The 23,663-nt window shown below is 39.4% G+C and overlaps 1 protein-coding gene across 3 annotated transcripts in view; it reads right to left on the reverse strand.

Annotated features, from left to right (window-relative positions):
- cd276 (CD276 molecule) overlaps nucleotides 1–23,663 on the reverse strand; it is a 63,077-nt gene that overhangs the window by 31,965 nt on the left and 7,449 nt on the right. For all 3 annotated transcript variants that reach the window (XM_025007537.2, XM_017423577.3, XM_025007536.2), the window contains exons 3-4: nucleotides 14,783–15,133; nucleotides 12,544–12,840 (exon numbers count right to left, since the gene is read on the reverse strand). In XM_025007537.2, coding sequence (XP_024863305.1) covers nucleotides 12,544–12,840; nucleotides 14,783–15,133 — 648 coding nt within the window. The remainder of the gene's footprint in view (nucleotides 1–12,543; nucleotides 12,841–14,782; nucleotides 15,134–23,663) is intronic.

A 23,663-nucleotide genomic window follows, 5' to 3' on the forward strand; every position in this document is an offset into this window, starting at 1 on the left:
CTTCCTCTTCCCTCTCTGCCCCACTGGGGCCTCAATTAAAAACTCCTCTGATGTCTAGTAACTGACAGAGAGTCCATCACTTCCGCACATCCTTCTCCCCTGAGAGTGGCATTAAGATGTTGGAAGCAGAGAGGACTATTGATCTTTTTTATTTTTTTATTTATTTATATATTTATCTTTGGTGGAGGGGTTGCTCCATTTATTTTACTGGGTCAACTTCACAATGCTGAGTGAACCTCCATGCAATAATAATTGACAAAGTTGTGGTATATACATTTTAAATAGTTTTAAAATAAGAAATATATGTGAAGGTGTTGCTGAAGAAGTGTGGGAGACAATAATTAGTGGAAGCTATCAGGGCCAAACCAGACTACCTGGCTGGATGATATTGGCAGCTAGAGAGGTACGAAGAGACAACGAAGAAAGTTCTGAATGCATTAAAGGCATGCCTGAGCTATAATTTGTTCCTATTACATAAGAATTATTATTGCTTCATCCACCTGGGCAGTAAAACAGGTGGTAAACTCTGATAGAATATAGTTAATATTCATTTGCAGCTTAATGATTTTAGGATTTGTTTGCTGGTTGTATGCGTTTGCACATATTTTGGTGTTTAACAGCCCACTTATCAGCCTGTACTTGTTGCTACATGTAACACACAGCTGATTTATTGGTGCTTTCTGCCAGAGCTAGAAATGTACCAATTAGGAAACATGTGAACCAATTGAAAAAGTAAAGCTGCAACCATAAAAAAAAAAAAAACAATCTCAAAAATGATAAAGTGCTTCAGCTCATTCCTTCTAACACTGTGGATGAGCCACAACTCTATTGAGCTTATTCAAAGGCTCATTGCACCAAGAACACACTGCAGATTGAAATTCTCTACAGACACTCTGTAATGTGCACACCTTATTGCTGAAACAACTCCTATGTTGCGTCAGTACAGTGTAAAGTGAGTGTGAAATATCGTCAACAATTTGAACTTCAACATGACACATATTGAACCATCTAACCTTGTGTTCATTAAAGTCAAGGAATTAACCTGTAGTTGCACAACTCTTTATAAAAGTTTTCCTATTTGCTCTAGGATTCTTCAATTGATCTGATGTGTTCGATGCCAAGTTTTTTTGTTTTTGCATCTTTTACAAATTTTTCATTGTCTAAAAGCTTTTTGTCTGTGGAACCTAAATGCACAATTATTTGAAAAATCAATGTTTGTTTTGATAAAATATAGCCATCATATAAATCCACTGGAACATTTGCAACTTGCATGATAAAACCTCTGAATAAGAAACTTCAGAACGCAAGCTAAATTCAGTATCACAAACAAATGTACACTTCATCCGTAACATTAAAGACTGCCTGAACCTCTTCAAAGAGCACAAGTTCTTAGTATGCTTCTCTCACTGCAGTATTACTAGGAGAATACATAATGACAGACTTTTTTTAAAAGACATGTCTCTGCCTAAGGCTCTCATTATAAAACAGCATTTCTCATTTTCCTCTTCTTCAGTCTTTGGTGGATATGGGTAAGACAGATGAATATTCTCAAAGCACTCGAGCTATGCCATACTCAGATTCTGGTGCAGGTCAGATCATCCCTGCTGGCTGTTCATCTGATAAATACCACAACCCCCCCTTCAAAATTACTGTACACTGGTTTAAGTTTTTTTAAGTTGAACATATGGACAGTCAAGTGCAGCTGCTGTATTTTGGTGGTCAGTGCCGCGGTTTTGTAATCCTGAGGCTGCAGGTTCGAGCCCAGGTCACGACAGAAAGGGCATCCTCCATAAAACAATTGCCAAATCCTTTGTGCAAGTTTGCTCTTTGTGTTTCACAGTGAGAGAAGAAGAAGACATGGATAGTCAAGTCCAAAGGCATTTGGACAAAATTATTATTTTTACAACTGCTAATTTGTAGACTGCTACAGACAATCAAAAAACTGTTAGGTTCAGGAGTTAAGTAATTTCAGTTTAGACTTCAAAAATGAGCTTAGACTTCAAAAATAAATACACACTACTAAAAACTTAATATGGCACCCTAATCAGATTCCTGCACAACCTCAGCTAATTCTTTTCAATGCAGAGGACAAGAAATCCTACGCTGAGTTCCCCCTGAACGACGAGAGTTCCTCACCCTTCCTCTAAAGCTGAGCCCTGCCATCCTACAAAAATACAAAAAGCTAATTTTAGCCATTTGTACTTGTAATTTTATTTTTTCAATGATGGTCTATATCTCATATATGAGGTATTGTTCCAACTCTCGACTAAAGTGAGGGTTGGAACAATGATAGACCATTAAATAAAGAGCACATTTTGGCTCAGTTTCTTCTTAATCATAAAAGACCAAAGCAGCATTCTCATATGGACAAAGGACCAACTTGTCTATGTATCTCCATCCATCATGAACAAGACAGTGAGATACTTAAACTCCTCTATTAAAAATACAAACTGTTCCTAAACAAGGAGGGCTCATTTAACTTTCTTTCCCTCTTAAGAACCATGTCCTAAAATTGGGAGTAGCTGTCTCTTATCCTGGCTACTTCACATTCAGCTGTGAACCTCTCCAGTGTATGCTGAAGGTCATGGTTTGAAGACACCAACAAAACCACATCATCTGCAAATAGCAAACATACAGTCCCGAGGTTCCCACACCAGACACCCTCTTCTTCACAACTTCACATTGAGATCCTACCCAAAAAAACAACAACAAACAGGATCAGTGACAAGACGAAGCCCTGGGGAGTCCAGGCTGAACCAGAAATGAGGTCAACTTTGTTCTGAGAATACAGACACAACTCTTGCTTTGGGTATACAGGGGCTTGATAGCTCACAAAAGGGACCCTGGCACTCCATACTCCCAAAGCACTACCACAAAATCCCTTTGGGGACACCACTATAGCTTAAGAACTTTTGTGTGTGTGTGACTTTTACCTCTAAAACACAGCTTTAATCTATCCCCTAAAGGCTCTTTTGTTGAGAATGACATTTCAAGTGTCTAAACGATACCAGTTTCTCCATACGTATTTCTCTTACATTTTCATAACATACTGTGTGTTTTAATCACATATTCCTGTTGAATTGGTCGGAATATTATGTATCAACCTAATTGCATTCATCCATCTTTTTTACCCGCAAGGTTACAAGGGAGATGGTGCCCATCTCCAAGAGTCATTGTGTGAAAAGCAGGGTACATCATGGACAGGTCACCAGTCCATCATGGGGCCACGGAGAGACAAATGAGACAGACAACCATTTACACTCTCATTAATCAATTTAGATTTGTCACACACACACACACACATTATACATATATATATATATATATATATATATATATATATAATGAAATCTAACATACCCTTCTGCTACTCCTGTAGTTAAGCTGTCCTTGAGTGAGGCAATAAGCCCAAAAACTGTTTAGAGGCTGGCAAATTAGGCTAGTGGTCCCTTGGTGTCATTAGGTGAACTAGGGCATTGCTTTAAACAGCCTAAATGCTAAGCAAGCATTTTTTTAATGAAACAGTAAAAGGGATAGTTCTACTTTGGCCATGACTTTGAGACAGTGTTTCCTATGGAAAATCAGCAGATGTCTGGAGAACCACAATGAAAATACAAGAAAATGTACTTGGAGAAAAAAACTTAGTGCAGCTCATTGGCCTCCTAAGCACATAAATGCAAGAAAAGTCATTTGGTTTGTCCTCTTTTGTTCTGCTGTTACCATATTTTGACTCTATTAGGATAAATGATACTGTTGTTGGTGAAGGTGTCCACCCATTGCTTTCAAATTTATGAAGAAAATAATTCTTGTGGAATTAGTGGCAGATTTACAATGTACAGGATTACCACTTAAATCCAATTTTACTCTGTAACCTTGACAGATTTTCTTCCTGCTTTGATGTAGTGACAGTAATTCTTTCTGCGGTAAACAATACACAACAGGAGACCTTTCTTTTTTATTTTTAAATGTACATTTTAGCTTCCCTGAAGCAGAACATAACTCAAGCTTATAACTGGTTACATCACTGAGCTCACAATGTCATCACTTTCTATCTTGTGGTGTTACTAAGATAAAGTCAAGACTTAAAATTCAAGGACATTAGTTGCCATTCTGCTCCAGATGTTAGGTGTAAAAACAAACCAAGAACAACAGTTTAACTTTTTATTTGTTTATCTCCCTTTGACTGCATTTGGCATTTAAAATGTATTCAACCATTCATCGATCCATTTATCCATTATCCAAAGCTGCTTCATCTTATTCAAGGTAGGGAGGGGAGAGGGTCTGAAGCAATCAGCAGGCAAGACATGGAGAACATTTTGGACTGGTCACCAGTCCATCACAAGACCAACTAGAAGACAAACAGCTACATGGTCACACTCACAATTAGGATCAATTTAGAATCATCAGTTAACCTAACATGCATCATTTCAGACTGTGGGAGGTAACTGGAATACCCATAAAAAAAAAAATAATAAATGCAAATAACATCCAAACTCTACACAGAAAGACTTTAAATGAAATTAAAACTGGAGACTATCTTGCTGTAAAGCAACAGTGCTAGCCATCGCCTCATGGTATAGCCCTAAGACATATCCCGAATGATGAAACATGTTTGACTGAATGAGTTTATAAAATAGACAGGTGAAAATTTACATCAGGTATGTCAGCAAATTAGGTCAGATTACCACAAAGTTCTAACCTGACTCTAGCTAAATACGATAAAAAAAACTTACATTTGTGATCTAGTTGTTACATTTTGTGTTGGTTAGTAGACTTATTAACTGGAATCACAATAGAAGACGCTCTTTGGCACTCTTAGTTGAGTAACATTGTTTACACACCGAATCCTCTAACAGCTGAGAAACAACATGATGCTACAAATGGCATCACTCCTCATCTGGCAGAGTAAGTGGGTGGAAGTATTGAGACAGATACATTATAGATATGACACACTCTCATGGTGTGGGTCACTGAGCTGTCTGCCTTTGACAGAGAATCGCACATACTGCAGCCACACACAATAAAGTCATGAGATGGAATTAAACACAGCTGACTATATGAATAATGTAAGAAAAGCATGTTTCTTTCCTTCTGGACAATTTGTCTGTAACAAGCTGTAAGTTGGCAGATTTTAAAAAGACATGCAAAACTATAAAGTCCAAGACAGGTGGAAGATATCGGTTCTTCTTTTGACAATTTAAATTGATAATATAAAGAGCACAACAACAGTTATCAGTACTAACAGTTATCACAGTTATTACTGCGATATTTGATGCAAGGGTTTAAAAAAATGAAGGGTTATACCATATGTGTGTTTTTTTATGCAGTGAGTCTGCAGATGCTGACACATTCAAGTTTCATTGTTAATGGAGATGAGCTAATCACTAAACCTATTCAAAACTGGTGCAAAGCAACACTCGGTCCATTCTTAACCCCTGTCTCACACTTGTTAATCAGTTATAGGTCTCTATAGCTATTACAAAAAAGTCACTTATGGTGAGAATAAACTAAATCTCTCAACACCTTCTAATTAAAACTACATTAAGGCTTTGAGCAATGGTCTCTTTGTGGTACCTGCCTCTAATTTGAACTGTTTGCATGCACAGAACAAAGCAATTTACTGAGTGTGCAAACATCCTTTCCAAGACAATAACTCATAGTGCTATCTGGTGTAGTTTAAACATCAAATGAATGGGCTGAATAATTAAATAACCAAACACTGAAAGAGTGCCTAGCAGTTTGTTGGTGGCTATTCTCCCAGAAACTCTGGAAAGCTGAAGCTAAAATGATTTCATATTGTGAAGCCAAGACTGATGCCAGACCTCCCGAAACCAATCCTTCTTACAGGATTTAGAAGAAGCTGTGTGAAATGTTCGCTACAGGGCCCCACTGGTCCTACTGATATTCCTTGCTGTGAGCCCAAATCAAAATGAACCTGATCAATGACAAAAGAGGGCTTTTGTGTGTTTGTTGGCATCATAAATACAGTGTCCTGAAAGGGAAAGCCAGGGAGGACAAAGAAAGGCAGGTTTTTTTTTGCTTGTCTGAGAACAGACATAAAGATGTCAGAATGCTGTTTGTGGGACGGCCGAGGGTAACACCTTACTGCTTTGACTTGATGCCAAAGATGAACCTTACTTAGGAAACTGTTTGAAGTGATTATGACACAGAAGACAGGCATAAAAAACCTTAGGAACTACTAATGCATATTGTCCTGAAAATTAAAGAAAAAAAAGGAGCTTTTAATTGTGGGAATGAAAATCACTTTGACATCCATACAGTGCTAAAAGGCTTTAATGGTCAAAGATGGAAAAGTGGCCAACACAAAAAGAGAGTAGCTCACTTTACATTTTTGAGTATCCCGCTTTAAAGAAGCTCCACAGACCACACAGTGAACACAGTTGAATCTTAACCAACCTTCCCTTAGAGCTGCTGACAGTAAAACTGGAAGCATGATAAATACTGCGGCAGCCATATTACAGAAATGAAATCTACGATAACGAAGGCCAAGAGAAGAACGTTCAAGTGACTTAAGAGTGGCAACTTATGCGAGGGGCTCCAGAGAAAAGTGCTGACGGGAATTTACATGGTTCAAATGGTACCACTGCTGCCTACCTGGATTTGTTTTAGATTGTCTGTGTTACTTCATTCGTCTAGTTAGTCGTTTTCCTAGCTGGGCTCCTGATAAGACAGAGCACGCATTCAGCAAGAGAAAGACCTATTTGTGCATTGGGCTCTAATTAATACAGTGCTTAGTCGAGAAAGTTGCCTGCTTGCTGCTCTACTGACAACAGATCCATTTATACTGCTGTTTTCTGTTTCTCTGAAGGCTCTGTTAATTGCATTTAAATTAGTCCTTGTTTTGGGAGAACAAGGACCAGCATGGTAAGTTGTTATTGAAACTAGAAAAAAAAAACTTCAGCATTTGACTGTATGTTACTGAATAGCATACAAAGCTACTGACAAAGCTTTTAATAGAAAACCTCAGCAGAGAAATAAGATATATGCTTGTAAAATATTTAATGCGTAAATCTCACTACAACAGTTATTCCTTTAAGAAAACCTTTGAACGAGCAGATCACTGCATCAATCTGTCTGGTCCCTTGGCAATACTATACTTGAACAGCCTTGCTGTGAAGACATACATATTTTAAACTTTTCTAGAGTAAATGCAGAGATTCTACACAAAACATTGTGTGTAATAATAACTATTAAGAAAACACACATACAGACACATATTGGATCAGAAGTCTATGAACTTTTTGAGTCAAGAAAGGGTGACAGGTAGCTATTTATAAGGCAAAGTCATGTCAGTCTCAGTCAAGTGAAAAAGGGCCAAAAAGCAAGCTAACAAAAGATCTAATAATGGGGAAAATCATTGAAAAGGTGGATGTTCTTATTCAGCATTAGAATCCATCCCCATGACAAAGGTCATGGTTTATATAGCAATTAAAGTTGTTGTTTAGCTTTGATTTACCCAGTGAAGGTTAGTTGTGAATGCATGTATTTCATGGGAACACAAGGTAATTTCCTTAGGAATATACACATAGAATTAGTGTTGTACCTAAACATCAATAAACAAGCTTAAAAAGTGTATATCTGAGGGAAATCAGGGGTTCAGAAAGAAACTAGACATATCATTGAATGGTTTAAAACATTAGAGAAACATTCACTGCAGATCTCAGTTGTCATGGAAATTGAGTTTTGATGACATGTCTTTTCCTCATTTTGGAATAAAGCTTAAGCCAAGGCCGTACTGTTCCTTCACTGATACAAATGTCTGCATGTTTTCTGCTCTAAACCAGTCCTCTGACCATGGCTGGGCTTTCTGGTATTGTAACTGTACTGATGAACATTCTGACTCACAGTAAATAAATACCACTCTAGTTGTCGATAAGCCTTCTGACAAACTGACATTGGCAGCAAAGCTGGGTTAGGTTAGAGTGCATAAAAGGTTAGTCCATAATAGAAAGAAAGAAAAAAAGAAATACTTGCAAGGACATAGTGCTCTTCAAGTGCATGATGCAGCAGAACTCAACTGCTTTTCAATGCAGACAGTATCCCCTTTCAGTGGGCAAGATATGCTGCTAATCGTTTCAAAGATATGTAAAATTCAGTGACACAGAGGTAGGAGATGCAAACGATGCAAATTTACCACATTCATGTTTAAAGTGTTCAGCATGTTGTATGTCCAAATCACAGAGCTATTTGGCATATTCTGAGTGAGAATGAGAACTGAGTGCTACAAGAAGAAGCAAAGAAAAAAAACCATCAGTAAATCATCACTCTTGGCTTGTAAAACGCACATGCAATCATTTATTTATACAAGTAAAAATCTTAAGGTTTGTAGTGCATGCCCACCTAATTGTAAACTCTGATTTCTAAAGAATTTCTCTCTACAGAGAACAACACAGTGTGCAGGAATTCTCTGCAACAGGGCTGATTTTGTTGCTATTCCCAAATCTGTAGTCATCTCACATCGCTGTTTAGTGAAACAGTAATGGCTCAGCTTGCCTGGTACCAAAAAGCACTTGTTACTGGTAACTATCTGCAGTTGAATCCCCCCACCCCCCACCCCCAAGCACACACAATGAAACTGTGCTGAGAAAAACAACAATTCTAACCACTAACCCCCTGCACATCCAAGTCAAAGCAAGAAAAAAAAAAAACTGCCAAAGAATAAAATTCACTAAAAAGTCTTCCAGTGTATGGTGATGGAGGGTGGTGTGTGTGTGTTGTGGGGGGGTCCCTACTCTATCTCCATCCACACAATTTCACTGTAAACGCTGTGCCAGCAGAGTGATGCTGGGAAATGGCGCCATCCTCATTGAAAGAGGGAGCAGCCGGGAAGGGGAGGTGTTCAATGACAGGCTCTAAAACCAAGCCATCACAAAACATACTGCAACAATCATATACCTTCAGTAGATAGACTGCTTAACGCTTCACATGCAGAAAAGGGATGAGCGAAGAAGTGATAGGATAAAGGACCCCTGATCTCAGATGCACGATCATTTTTAAGCAGAACACAGAAAATAGGCTTGGAGTGTGAGACAGAGCAAACTCGCAAAGGACAAGGAAGGGAGGAGTTTAACACTGTCCATGCAGGCAGACAGGCCTCAGTTAATTTGAAAAACTGAAGCTGCTCCTTTCCATCACTCTGCTGTTCATTAATACCAGCTGTTCCTGTGGGTCTCCCTGCATCCAAGCCTTGCCTCGCTCCACAAATCTATCAATATCCCAGCAGCACAACAAAGCACCCTGTTCTAGACCACTGCTTGAAAAAAACTGACCAGAACTCCGCAGAGAGCGTTTACAAAAGGTATCTATCTCAACGCTGGATGCTGGCGTGAACGCCTCGTGCTGGGTGAATATTTTGTTGACAGTGGTTTGTTTTAACTGGTGACTAGAGAAGAGATGAGATTAACATGGATGACTTAACACAGACTCAACTTGCAGACCACACGGTGCTCTGCTCAGTATGGGTAAAGGGTTCATTTTTCTCAAAATTAACCTTGTCAAACTCCTGTTCTGCCTGGGGGAGATTTGTATTAGAATTGTAATTTTTCAATCAGCGATTGTGGAGTGTGTGAAATTTTAACATGCTTGGTCCCTCACTCCCCCCCACATTTCTCTCTTTTTTAAACTCCCAGCTTTTCACTGTTTTCCCTTCTTAGTTATAGACCTTATAGACTTTATCCATTCTTCTAACAAGATTCACCACTGCTGAACGCAGTGTTTGTGTATACAGTATATAATGTATACAGCAAGCATTATTCATGATATCAACTCTAGCTTGGCACATTCTGCTATTCCAGCAGAAGAGTTTTGCTAGGTCAAAATTAATTACAGAAACTGTTAAGCACACACCAGCTGTTGTAAACAAATGCAAACATGCTTTCATTTCAAACAAGCCCCCTTATCTTGCCACACACAATGCTATGCATCTTGTGCATATTTACAAACAACTTGTGTCATCATCAAGCTGTGCTCGCACACCAACCGAGAAATTACTCCTATTCGTGTGCACCCAGATGCAGAAAAACAGTCACCGGTGCTTTAATTAAAGGTTTTCTCAAGGTGTATTTGTGGGTTTGCTTGTTTTGCTGTCCCTCTTTGAATCTTTGCTAAATAAAACTTCAACATTTTTACCATTTTTTTTTTTAGCTACAGTGTTTATCTTTTTTATGCTGCTCTTGGTTTTCTTCAGTAAGGTCCGTTAACTAGTCTGTTAACTAGTTTAGCTGGCCAAAAAATAAAGTGTGTCACTTTGCCTCATGTAACTTCCATCACTACATTTCTGTTATATTTGCCCTAACTTCTTCTGCTTTGTGTGATGACAGCAACTCTTTATTTTTGTTTGCATAACTTCAACCAACTGTAGTAGGTAAAAACAATCTATCAGCATTAACATTTCAGTTGCAATTCTAAACTAACAAAAAAACAAAATATCCTACCTATTGACACTCCTTGTGTCTGAACCAAAAAGAATGTGAAAGCTGGGTAAGTTTGAGGAAGTAATTTGCTAGATTGCAGCAATCAAAATTATTTCCCTGACATTTAATTACAAACCCGGGAATGAAGGAGCCATGGCACTGAAAGCTATAGGAAATACCAATAAATTCTTCTAAAAACAGCTGTAGTACTATATTTGATCACTTCCATTTCATTATGACTGATTGCTGTGATGCCGGAAAATCATTTACATGGTTTAAGTTAAAAATAAAACAGTTCAGCCTCTTCAGTACTCATGTTGCAATTATTTGTCAAGTTGAAGACAATTAATCATTATATTTCTGGCTTTGGCACTTGTGTTTTCCAAATTCATGTCAACAAACCAGCTTCTAGTGTTAAAAGGCTTAGTGTAATATACCTTTATTTCTGTCCTGGTTAAAAATGGGAAAGTGTTGTGATGATTTTGTTACATACCAGCTAATTTGTCTTTGAAAATGGTTCAGATGCATGACCATTTACTTCATTTATTCATATGGCTTACTGATAATTTTTGTTGCCTGCCACCAACGCGTGAGGGCCGGTGTCAAAATGTTTCAGATGGACTTCACTGCTAAGTAATGTTGTCAAACAAACAAAAAAATGGCTATTACTCAGTCAGTTTTACAGATATGAAGGTAAAATTAGTGTGCTTGTAGCTGAAACTTATCCTCAACATATGCTCTAAGTGTTTTTGCATCTTGCAATATCTCACAATATCACATGAAATCTTGCATAATGTCATTTATGAGATTTGACCTAAATGGTTATTGCTCTGTCCCTTCTCATCATAAGATGATTTTAGTTTATAACACTGGCATGAAAGGCAGTGGGAGATTTGTAGTTCTTCAAGGAATGCTAGTTTATTGGGTTTTTGTTCCCCAAAAAAATCTTATGATAGGAAAACAAAAGTATAAAAACTGCCATAAAGTGCAGCGATACTATCAAATGTGTTTTGACCATATTTGTGACTGCATTACTCTGGAAAAAGGAAGAGGTTAACAGCAGCAGCAGACTATTTTAACAATTTCTTTAGTTATATTTTCACTGTCCCCATGTGTTTAATGGCTTTCCACTCCCACAATGGTTCTTCTGACTGGTTATCTGATCTGTTTTGAAAGAGGCCAACCAAACTGTTAGAAAGGCCACCTTCACTCAGCCATCCAGTCCTGCCATTTGGCCATCCTGTTTCCAGACAGCACAGTCATTTCCCAGCCCAGTGGAGCAGCAATCCCTGACCTCTGCCTCGACCCCCGTCTCAACAGGACGAGCACCAGCACCAGCTGCAGTCCAGAGAGCCAGCTCGGGCCACCTCTACTTATTTATGAGCCATTTCACACAGTCCTGCTCCCATTAGAGACCCAACCACAGCCCACCTTACATGGCATGCTCATCACATTTAACACACAGAGTACACCATCAGAGACAGGAAGACATGGTTGGGTGGTGGCAAGAAGTAGGGGAGGACCATTAAAGACCCATAAAACGACCACATAGGTACTGTCACACATACAGAGTGAAACTACATCAAACAATTTGAGAAATTTAAAATACCAATCGAAACTGTGGTTAATAAATATGTTGTGCAGACAGCAGCTAGGAAACCAGTTACTACCTTTTTGCTGATTCTTTATTTTCAGTTTGGTCTTTAAAATGTGTGAGAAATGGCTATTTGACTGTCCTTAGAAAATCTATGACCCACAGATTCAACTGTCTGTCGCAAAAAGAACTGATAGGTTATCCTTATTGGACCGTAAGAACTTTTTTTTTGTTACATTTCCTAAAGATTTCTTTGCTTTGACAAAGCAAGAAACAAGGTAAAACTCCTCCATATGAAAATGAGCATCACAACAGATTCATGAGGAGAAGAGTTTAATAAAACACTGTGTAAAAAAAATTAAGGGTAAATTACAGTTTAGTTACTTTTTATGCTTGTATACTGTATAAATACAGAAATTGTTTATTTTTGCACATGACTAGGGGTGGCACTGGCACCGCTGACTGAAAGGCCGTGACATATTTCACAAAGAGAAAATGCTGAAGACCCTCTCTTACCTGTGATTGTGGCAAAGACGAAGCCCTCCTCGCCAAGCAGCGGGTTGATTAGCCGGCAGCTGTAGGTGCTGTTTGGCTCCAGCACAACTGATAGCACGCTGGTCACTGTGAACAGGCCTTCTTTGTTGGCCACAACTGACAAGGTGATATTGTCTGTCAGATTGCGGCCGCTTCCGTCCTGCCATATAACGTCGCCCTCAGGATACCCTCCATATGCTACACAAGTCAGGGCCACCTCATCACCCGGGTGCAGGTTGGATTCAGGCTCTAAAGTCAACAGAGGCTTGGTGTATGGAGCTAGAGGAGAAGAGCACAGAAACAAAAGGGAGTTTCAGGGCAGGACGAACGGGACAAATGAAATCAGAGTGAGAAAGGATGAGTGAGGACATGGAGACAATAAGAGAACAGCAGAAGTATACTAAATTCACTAGTTTTAAGTTTTCTCTGCAGAACAAAATTAGCACAAGCAAGGGGAGAGGCTAGCAGAAAAGACTTTACGGCTACGAAAACTGAGTCGACTCGGCCTGTGGCACTGAAGGGTATAAAAGGAGCGCAATGAAGGATGAGTCGCCAGCTGCGGCAGATGTCACTTTTTAAAATCACTTAAGATAAAGCACAAGTAAAAAGGAGAGGATTCTGTATTAACACAACCAATCATGGCACAGCAAACCAGTAGGTGGAGCTGAGTTTAAATGTTTATCTGAGCTGCTTTTTAAAACAAAATACTAAAACTTTGAACAAAATAATGGGCTTACATGGACCATATGACATTTTCAAGCTGTGGATATGATTTACAGATTATCATCATGACTTTTATTATTTTATTATTTATTTTATTCCAGAGCAAAATGAAAAAAAAATTCCAATCCAAAGCATACATGCTGGTGAAACATAGAATGTCAAGCAATGGGTGTAAAAAAATCTCACAAATATTTCATTTTTTGCATGCAAATAAAAAATAGAAAGTAACTTATCAACACCACCTAATACACATTCGTCCTGGGAGAATAGTGACGCAATCCTTCAACAAATATACGAATGTGAGAAAGAGAAGGAGGCACACACTATCATTATAAATAACTCAAAGCCTCTCAGCTGTGAAGGTGGGTGATGTGGTTGCACACCACGGAAGATGTTAGTGATAGTTGATTGACCGTGACAACAGCTAATAATCAAAGTCAGCAGATATTGACCATGACAGGAACCACAATCAGTGCTTATTGACGAAAAACAATCCTCAGCAAGACAGAGGAAGATGTTTATCACCTGTTTACATGTCATGAAAAGAAATTACCTTGAAACAGCTACACTTCAAATGGGTATGTTTCCAGTTTGAATTAGATATACAAAAAGAACAGAGTTCTTCATTTTTAAATGTTGTCTTTTGTTTGGATAGTTAAAAAAAACAGATTAACCATTATGCACTGTAACACGATGAACAAAATTAATTTAAAACGACAACAGTCTTCGAGTGAAAACAAATTATTTATGCAAATATTTTCAATTTTAAAATTCCGTCACAAACCCTCTAACTATGCTAAACTGAATTCTCCATAATTAAATTCCATAAATATGACCACCACCTGATGTTGGGGGCAGGCTACTAGCTAACAAAGCATGCTCTTCACATTAACACCAAAGTGACAGAAAAGATTAGCCGCAACTATAGTTAACAGACCTGCTAATCGTTGGGTTTTGTTTGTTTGTTTATGGTTTTGTTTTTTTCACACAACAGATTTGTGAACTAGCTTTAGGTCTAACTGTGACTCAAACATAGAATCTCTTGGATCAGTGCTCCTCGGGCCATACTGCCCTGCATGTTTTAAATGTTTCCCCTGATTTAAATGAATGTGCCATTAAAAGGCTTTTGCAAAACTCGGCCTACTAACAAAGCATTTCAATTGTTCTTTTGAATAAGGTGTGTTGAACTAGCGAAATATCTAAAACATGAGAACCAGTGGACCGCGAGGACCAGAACTCTATCTTGGATAATCCCTCCTAAATCAAATTCATATTTTTAACGTACCTATTTAGGGTTTTGAAAGGGCACAGCAAATGTATATGAGAACCATCTTCATGCATGCAACTCTTTGACCTACCAATCTCGTTCAAGGAAAAATGGTAGGAACTACGGCATACAGAATCAAATATAGGTGTCCGTCTAGAATCTGCAACAAAGACTCCATAGTCAATTTTATGTTTGTTTTACATGCGCTACGAATGCCCCGTGTTTACTCACCTGCCACCTGCAGCGCCAAAGCAGCGCTGCTGTAGTCTTTCACTCTGACGAAGCAGGTATAGCTGCCTTCGTCGGCCACGAGCACCCTGCTTAGCCGAAGTGAGGCGTCGCCCATGGCCAGCTGGGTAGGGAACAGGCTGGTGCGGTTGGCGAAGGCCTCTGCCTGGTCCACCAGCTGGTCGTGTCCATTCCAGTACTCATGCACGCTGCGTTTGGTGTCCGTCAGCTGCCAGAAGACACTAACGTCAGAGAAGTTGAAGGGACCCGTCTGGTTGAAGGTGCAGTTGAGTGTGACATCGCTGCCGTGCAGCGCCACCACCGGTTGCTCTGGGACGCGCAGTTCCATCTCAGCTGTAAGAGAGGACGTCAGAATAAACAAAAACAAAATGAAACCTGTAATAAATTGGCTTTTACTGCATGCTGGACAACCTTAGATAAGCTTCAAGCATATAAAAATATAATCAAATATGCTTTTATATAGATTTTTCTAGAAATCAACCTTCACTATGCCTGTCTTACATGTCAAATACTATCCTTTTGACACTTAAGTAGTTTAAACTAAACAATGAATATTAATAAATATTACTTGGCCCAGACGGAGTACAAACATACAGTATTCGCTGAATCACAGCATTAATTTGATGTGCTATGTTCAAAATGTCACAGACTGACACCTACTCAAATCTGAAAGTCTTTGAAAACAAAATCAGAGCAGCATTTCTGAAATGTGCGCTGTGACTGCTTCAGAAACATCCTGTTTGTTTGTGCAGCGTTGCAGCATGGAGCGGCTGAGATGAGACGAATGTTAGAGAGGGAAAGCAGAGGGGATCTGGAGGTAAGCATTAGGACTTTATTTGTGTTCCTAAAGGCTTTGCCTCCTGGTGATGGCTCAGTGCAGTAAAACTCAGTTACGGAGGCAACATCTGTATAGCTTTAGCTTAATCTTTAGTTAAATCTATGAAAGAATCTGGAAGTGATAGTGGTGGGAAATAACTGTAGAAAAACTCCGAAAATGTGTGTTTTTGTGAAAATGGAAAAAAAAAAACCAAAGACGTGGTTTCCTGCTTTCTGCTCAGAGGCTGCTGATTTTTCTATGCATCTGTGCGTATGTGTGTGTGTGTGTGTGTGTGTGAACGCTCTGGTTTGCGCTGTTTGTCTAGACTAGGCCGAGAGCAAAGAGTACACTGCATAATCATTCTGGATTAGTAGCCATCTCAGGCAGTCCACAGTACATCCATAGTATTCTCAGGAGTCAGCATCCTCCATTGATCCTTGTCTGCTGTTATCCAACTCTGAGACACTCATCAGCATCATGGATGGAGAAATTCAGTCGGCCCTTGGAGTGATACATTCTCCTTCATTCTCAGCCTCTCTAATTGTTGTAATCACAGTGGCATTTTAGCCTCCTCACCCCGTTTTGAGCTACGTCTATCACATGGCCAATGTTAGCGCTGAATCACTTTGCTGTGAAGGAGATTTGACTGCTGCAGAGGTGAAATAATTACTTCCCACATAAACAACAAACAAGTCTTTCATCTGGGAGGGTTCATACGGATGGGTATTGCTAAGTCAAGGCAGGCCTATTTTCAATCACATTCAGCCAATCCCTACAAGGTGGCCTCTCCAAATCACCCCCCTCCCACACCACCACCAACAACAACTCATTCATCTGCACAAACAGTGCCACCTTATGTCTCCCCTCACAAGTGCAGAGAAGAAGAAAACGCACAGATGCCTATACAGGAAAGTGTGTGTGGAGCTGTCAGCATGGGTGCTTGAGACTTAATGTCTGATGAGAAGCTTTTCAGGAAGAAAAGAGCTTTTTTTTGTTTGACTAAACGTAAAAAGGGAAAGTGTTAAGCACTTAAAAATAAGAAATAGTTCCGTCTCTGGTACAACAAGACATAAAAATAGAGTCAGGTAAAATGATAAATCCGTTAGCATTATTTCACTTCAAACTCAGGGTGTTCCTCCAGAGTTTTCACCTGGAACAAATCAAAGTGTCCATACCAACCAAGTGCCCCTCACAAAACAATTCTCTGACCCCCACAGTGAAAACGATAGGAATTTCTTTCCTCCCCTTCTTCTTAAAACTACAATTACAAAAAGCTCTTCTGCTGCTATAGGGGTTATCTCCCATTTTGTGCCCACATTCACTCAGCAGGACTTCACAATACAAAAACGTTATCACAGTACAGCATAGCAGACACTGTATTGTTTTTGCCATCAGTGGGGATAACAGCAAATTTCTGGAGTGTGTATTTTTTTGGTGGTGGCTAAAGCTTTGCAGGGACTGGTGTTTTTTTTTTTTGTTTGTTTGAGTAGAGGGGTCAGTGACAGCTCGCTCTGAGACATGCATGTTGAAGGAGGAGGGGAGAGAGCAATTAAATCACTCCCCAAGCAGCCTGAGATGACTCACACCACTGACTTCATACACAAAGGGGGGAAGGGAAGAAGGAAACAGAAAAGAAAGAGTGGCGCTGATCTCACACTTAAAGATAGTATCTGGAAACAAGCCAACAAACGGACTGGGGTGGAAGCTCACACACAAACCCAGACCGCGTCGGAGGAAGAGCAACAGAACGTCCTTTATTTTGTCATGCATCTCAACCTTCCGTTCCCGTCTTACAGCTTCCTAAGCCAGTGACCTGCCGCTCGTACCTCGACCCTGAGAAGATGCAGCCCTAAGCAGGGACCTTCAGGTAAGGCACTGACCTGCACTTGGAAAGAGGACACAAGGGGAACGTTTTGCATTGAGAGATTAGATAGGAAAGAAGGACAAGCTGGGATGGCTGACATCATGGAAAATTCATGTTTTCCTATTCGTCAGAGGTCAGACACCACAAACCAAAGCGATTCACTGCACGCTCGGCTGTTTTTGATCTGTCAGTGTTTACAACAAGCATGTTGTGTACGGACGCCGAAACGATCATTTCTCCTCAGGTCTTCTAAGAAAACATGCTCTCTCCTTGGAGACAAGCGCGAGTCGGAGAGATTAAAGATTACAACTTGTGTGGTCTTTAGTGAGGAGCTGTACCACACCTTGTCGGGAGGCCCACCGTGTCTTCTCTAGGGGGCAAGCGAAGATATCACGTCTCCCTTCCTCCTCTCAATAAAGAGATGCTCAGAAGCCATGGAGGGCAGGCTGGGAGACGTCAGGCCATGGGGATTTACACGCTGCACTTTGTGTTTATGGGCCTCAACTCTGTCTGAGTGCCTGTGAGACAGAGACGAGCACTTTCACAGCCGACATGAAATAAACTCATTACAGCCTTTGCGAGTGTTGGCAATGGGCCCCGCTTACCAGTCAGACACAGGGCTGGCTAGAAAAGGCTGCAAGTGATCTTCACACTGCACTCCACTCTGCTTTCAAGACTACCCACCACCTTGTCAATATCAGCCCCTCCTTCCAACCTGCTTCACTTAGATATGCAAGGCATGGCTGCTGTTGGATTTGCTTTGAGATAGAGTTTTTATACATGCATACATACACACACATATATATATATATATATATATATATATATATATATATATATATATATATATAGTGTATGGTAATTTTTGTAAGGTACATGAGATGAGTGTGAAGGTTGACTGAGAGAGCTGGATGCAAGAGGAGAGCACATTTGAGCATCTGAGCTTTAATGGATAAGACGCTTACAAGGTAATGCACAAGGCTGTTTGTTCATTAAATGCAAAGACACCTCATAATAACCTGGGAGACGCAGGCACATAAATGCACACTTGTGCACCCGTGTGCATACTTAAATAGTGTGTGTATAATTCACATAACTGGAAGAAGATTATAGGGTCTCCAGTCAATGCAGTTTTTAGATTATTACATTTTTTTGTGTAACTAGAGTCAGTGACAATCAGACGCTTACAGCTGTGTTTGTTTCAATTAAATAATTTTAAACTTGAGGTGTTTACTGTGCATTTATAAATAAATGGCTTAAAACGCATCCATCCATCCATTTTCTTTACCCACTTTCCGGGTCACGGGGAGCTGGTGCCCATCTCCAGCTGTCACTGTGCGAGAGGCTTAAAACCCAAAAGATTCAAATGTTTGAATAAACCGAACAGCTGTGGCCACTACATAAAGCAAGACCCTTTTCAAAGACAGGAGTTCAAGCTTTTGAACAAACACACTTAACAGGTGCCTTAAGTACCATAAATGATGACTGTGTTTCTCTTTCACTCGGTTGGTTCCAGAACCCTGGTGTGGCCGTTTGACATCCTGGGACTTTAACAAAGCCTGTAATATATACCACTAATTTACTAAGTATGTTTTATTAACAGAAACATAATTGTTTTTCTTATCATGAGGGCAAAACTCTCAAATTAAGTGTTTCATCAGCAGCATTGCAAAGGCACGCAAACACTTCCAAACCACAGCACCAGCAAATAACAAGTATGCACAGCTATTTTCTATATGCGACTTTTAAACTAATCTTGTATAAAATAGTTTGTTGTGCAGTTAGTAATTGTGATAATGCACAAATATATTAGTTGCACATTTCTATAAATGCATTTCTTTTCAAATCTAGCCTCCTAGAGTTATATTCCTGGTCCACAAAGATGTGGTTTGATGCCAAATTTAAACTAATCTAGCAGTGTGAAAACTGTCTTAAGCATCTCGTCTGATGCGGCTGCAGCTGGTGTTGGGAGCAGAACGCAGCACTGAAACAAAGCACACAGGACTGAAGGGAGACATTTTATAGATTTGTGGTAATTCATTTCAAATGTAAAAGGACTGTGGTGATTAAACATGTTTATTATTATTTATTGTCAGTATTTACAATTTTATGAACAACCCCATGAGGTACTGAGCAGACAACATGAGAATAAGGTTATGCACAAAAACAAAGAGTTTCTCTACACTTCAAACTGCACCAAAACTCTTTACATCCCTTCTTTCTTTGTTCTTTGTCTTCAGGTACCTTTGCACTGTGACTCCCTAAGCTGAGGTCACACAGTCCTCACTTCTACCTGGGCTCTTCCTGGCCCTGAGTAAACTAAACAAAAAGAAGAAGAAGAATACAGATTTGTCCAAAGTTCCCAAAGTGGGCAGGAGGCTTTTATAAAAATTCAAGCAAAGTTTCAGGTCATAGTGGGTTTCCCAAAATGATCAGAACTTCAGAGATGGAGTGTGGAAAAATGGATGGGTGACTAAGTTCAAAATGTTTTCTTCTTGTTATCTCCTCTGTCTCAAGGATAGGCTAGGATCATTTAAAAGTCAGTTAAAGCAAGCAATGACACATAAGGGAAAGTATTGTAGGCCTGAAAATCAGTTAAAAATTTGCAATACTATGAATTTATTAGCAGCTCAAACTCCAAAAATCCCATTCAAATAATATCAAGTGAGGAAAACAGGGCCTCACCTTTATGCTTCTTGTGTATTATGCTTGTCAAATTAATAAGAACCAATGCGGACTTGTGTTATTATTATTATGAGGTTTGCTCGTTTGCAACCCCATGCTAATTAGGCCTTCTTCCTATTCACTGCAGTGGTCATTACTGGGGGGAAAAAAAATGATTGCAACTGTACACAAATCTGTACGTTATTAGTAGATCACCACAGGACTGGCTACTCCCATCTACATTTTACCTCGATTGGTGGCTTCAGCTTTGTACACAGTAAGTCAAACAAGATATTTAAGTGAAAGTTGTTCTTTTTGCTTTGTCATTTATTTACTTGACAGCAAAGAAGACTTGAACATTTACAGAAAGTGTTCCACTGAAAAACAATTAACATTTTTTGATACAAGATCAATATTTTACTCTCACTGTGATAAGAAAAAAAAGAAAAACGATCATATATATAAAATCACTGATACATAAAGTATCAACCACCTGAGTATCAAGGATATGCAAACAAAATTTTACTTAAGACGCCCACTCACCATCACATACACACAAATTCATGCAGAAACAGACTCCCAAAGGCCAGAGAACACATTGATATTCCACACTTGTATGACTGCTGACAGCTCCACAGCATCACGCTGTCTGAGGGATTGGACATGAGGTACCCTGACACTACAATGGAGACGCTGTTACAAAGCTGCTCTGGAGCAGGGAGGTTCCCATAATCACAACCAGCAACAGCCACATACACAGGTGCCCCAGGTCCGCGCGCTGTCCTTGACACACAAGCACATGGGTCCCAGGCAACCGCAGCACACTGCTCCAAATAGCATTATACGCACAGATCATTTTCACAGTCCGCTGATTTATTCAGCCGGAATGTTCTATAACCGCTAACATGCATACATCTTTTATTGTGCAATTCAATCCCAATATGACGTCAACTTTAATAACATTCAACCACGCAGAGATTACCCTCCAGTCTCGCTTTATAAGGTAATAATTCGAACAGTTTAATAACAAATATCGAGCGAAGTCGTTGACACAGCTATTGAAGCTTTTTGGTCATTAAAGTCGCCACATACATCAAAAATGTGAAGCTCTATTAAAACGTACAACACAGAGGGAAAACATTATCATGATTTTATTCATAAAGAAAATCAAACATTAGCATTGGAGGGCAAATTATAAGGGCTATATTGACAAAGCAAAGTACATGAATATGCAATGTGAACTGGTAACAGACTGAAATAAAAGGAGGTGTGAGTCAAGAAGACGAGCAGGGAGAACAACGCCTTTACAACACTGCCCCCATCTGTTCAACGGGTGAATTGCAGATCAACATATTGTCATTCTGGACATACTTCACCAGCTAACCATCAAAGGAGCTTACTCAAAAGATACGACTGCCCTTTCATACTGGTAATTCTTATATCCAATGCCTTTATAAGTCTGAAGGGAAAAACTATTTTTTTTTATTTCAAGTTGTCCGGAGCAGATGCTTTATAATGCTAACATTAGAAAGGGAGGAAAAGGAAGCATCTGGAGAACATTGAGGGAGTGTGCTTGGTTTTATTTGGATTAAAATGAGAAATGTGAATGATTTTTTTTTAGTCTAAAACAGTGCTTTTCTCGTGGAGGAAGAAGGTCAGTATGGGTGGGAGAAGTGAGCTTTGTACAGTATAAAAGAGTAATGCTCAACAACAGGCATCGAGAATAATCTCTTCCATTTTCGCTCTGGATAACCCATCATGGCGTGAGATGCAGGTGATGGCTCATGAATCACAAAGATACTCAGTATTATTCTGTTTGTTTTGTTTTTTTTCTTTTTACAGCTACTACTTCTGTCTTTCGGTCTTTGTGGATATAAACTGTCTTCTATCCTGTCAATACCCTGGTAATGGACTCTGAAATTCAAATCCTAGTGTCTGCTGGAGAAAAGTGGGCTGATAAAGGCAAGCCTCTGGCATACAAGCTTGATGAACAGAGTCTTTTAGGAGCTGGAGGCTGAAAAGGAAGCTGATGAACACTGGAGCACCCAAACATAGCAGCACAGTCATGGAGTCAGTCCTCAGCTGAGTTCAACGAATTTCTAAAAACGACAGCCTGTTCATAATTAAAATTATTTGTTGCGTGCGCAAATGTACGTTTTTACTCGGCGAACTACTCCATAGTTCTGTTCAGATCTGTCTGGAAAAGTCCACTGCAGCTGATGGTGGTCTCCAGATTTTGGAACACCAGTAGTTCTTCTGCGCAGTAAATAATGAAAACGATGACAACTGAAAAGTGTAAAGCAAGAGACCACTGTACAAATATTTTTGAGCATGTCTACCTTTAAACGTGTGCTGTCTAAAAACCCGTTGAGAATCAGCGGTTATGGGGAGGTGTGGAAAATAAGAGAAGAACTAAAGGTCCAGAAACCTGTTCTTCCTCGGCCCACTTTAAGAAATTAAAGCGTCATCTCAACAATCAGGTGGGAATGTTGTTTTCAAATCCAGAGGACGTTAAAGGCATTACTTTGACAAAGGAAACAATCAGATTACAATGTTGCCTGACCTGAAACACAAGTCTATGGATAAATCTTAAATATGTTGTTTGCAAGACATTTTTCAAATATCTCAAAATACTAAATAATTCCCAACAGTTGTGAGTGGACAAAAGTGAGTCAAAGACAAAACAAGTCTGGCAATAACAGCTGGTGTGTTTGCACCGTGTACCAATTTACAGAAAGATGTCTCCACATAAAAGGTGTCACAGTGTTTTAAAACCTTTCTTCACTTTCTGAAATAAACGTAACAAAGCACAGAACTATGTTCAGTATCTGTTTGTTCCAGAAATTGGATTACCTTCTTCAGAGGTGAAAAACTAACCAGACAAGGTTGATAACACTAATTACTTTGGAAACATCTCACTTTCGGATTTCTAAGGGGAAATAGCAATAAACAAAACATTAAAAAACACCTCCCAATGCTATTGTATAGACTTAAAACAAGTCAGAGTAATAAAATCCGAGACACGATGCATAAAATTGTCTGTTTTGAGAAGCTTGTGAAAAATACTGCATTATTTTATTTCATTTTTTTAAGTAGCAGTATGGGAACTCTGTTGCTGCAGTAAAATGACTGAAATATGTGGGTGACAACATCAGCACATTAACATAAATCTGCAGCTCGTTGAATAGGCGGAGTCTGCAAACCATCATTTGTCTGTATATTTATAAAATGAGATTATCAAAAAAAAAAAACTTTTTAGACTAAGCTGCACACTGGTGTTGTGGTTATCGGCACTGTCCTTTCAGAAGAAGAGTCGCTGGTTTGAATCTCAGCTGGGGCCTTTCTGTGTGGAGTTTGCATGTTCTATTTGTGCACGTGTGGGTTTTCACCAACAGTCCAAAAACATGCTTATTTGGGGAACTGGAGATTCTAAAATCTCTCTTGGTGTGAGGGTGTGCTCACATGGCTGTCATGCTGCTGGCTGTAAATTACTAGAAACATTTGTTTTTTTCTTTCTA

The sequence above is a fragment of the Kryptolebias marmoratus genome, linkage group LG15, assembly GCF_001649575.2.
Source record: "Kryptolebias marmoratus isolate JLee-2015 linkage group LG15, ASM164957v2, whole genome shotgun sequence".
NCBI classification, from domain to species: Eukaryota; Metazoa; Chordata; class Actinopteri; order Cyprinodontiformes; family Rivulidae; genus Kryptolebias; species Kryptolebias marmoratus.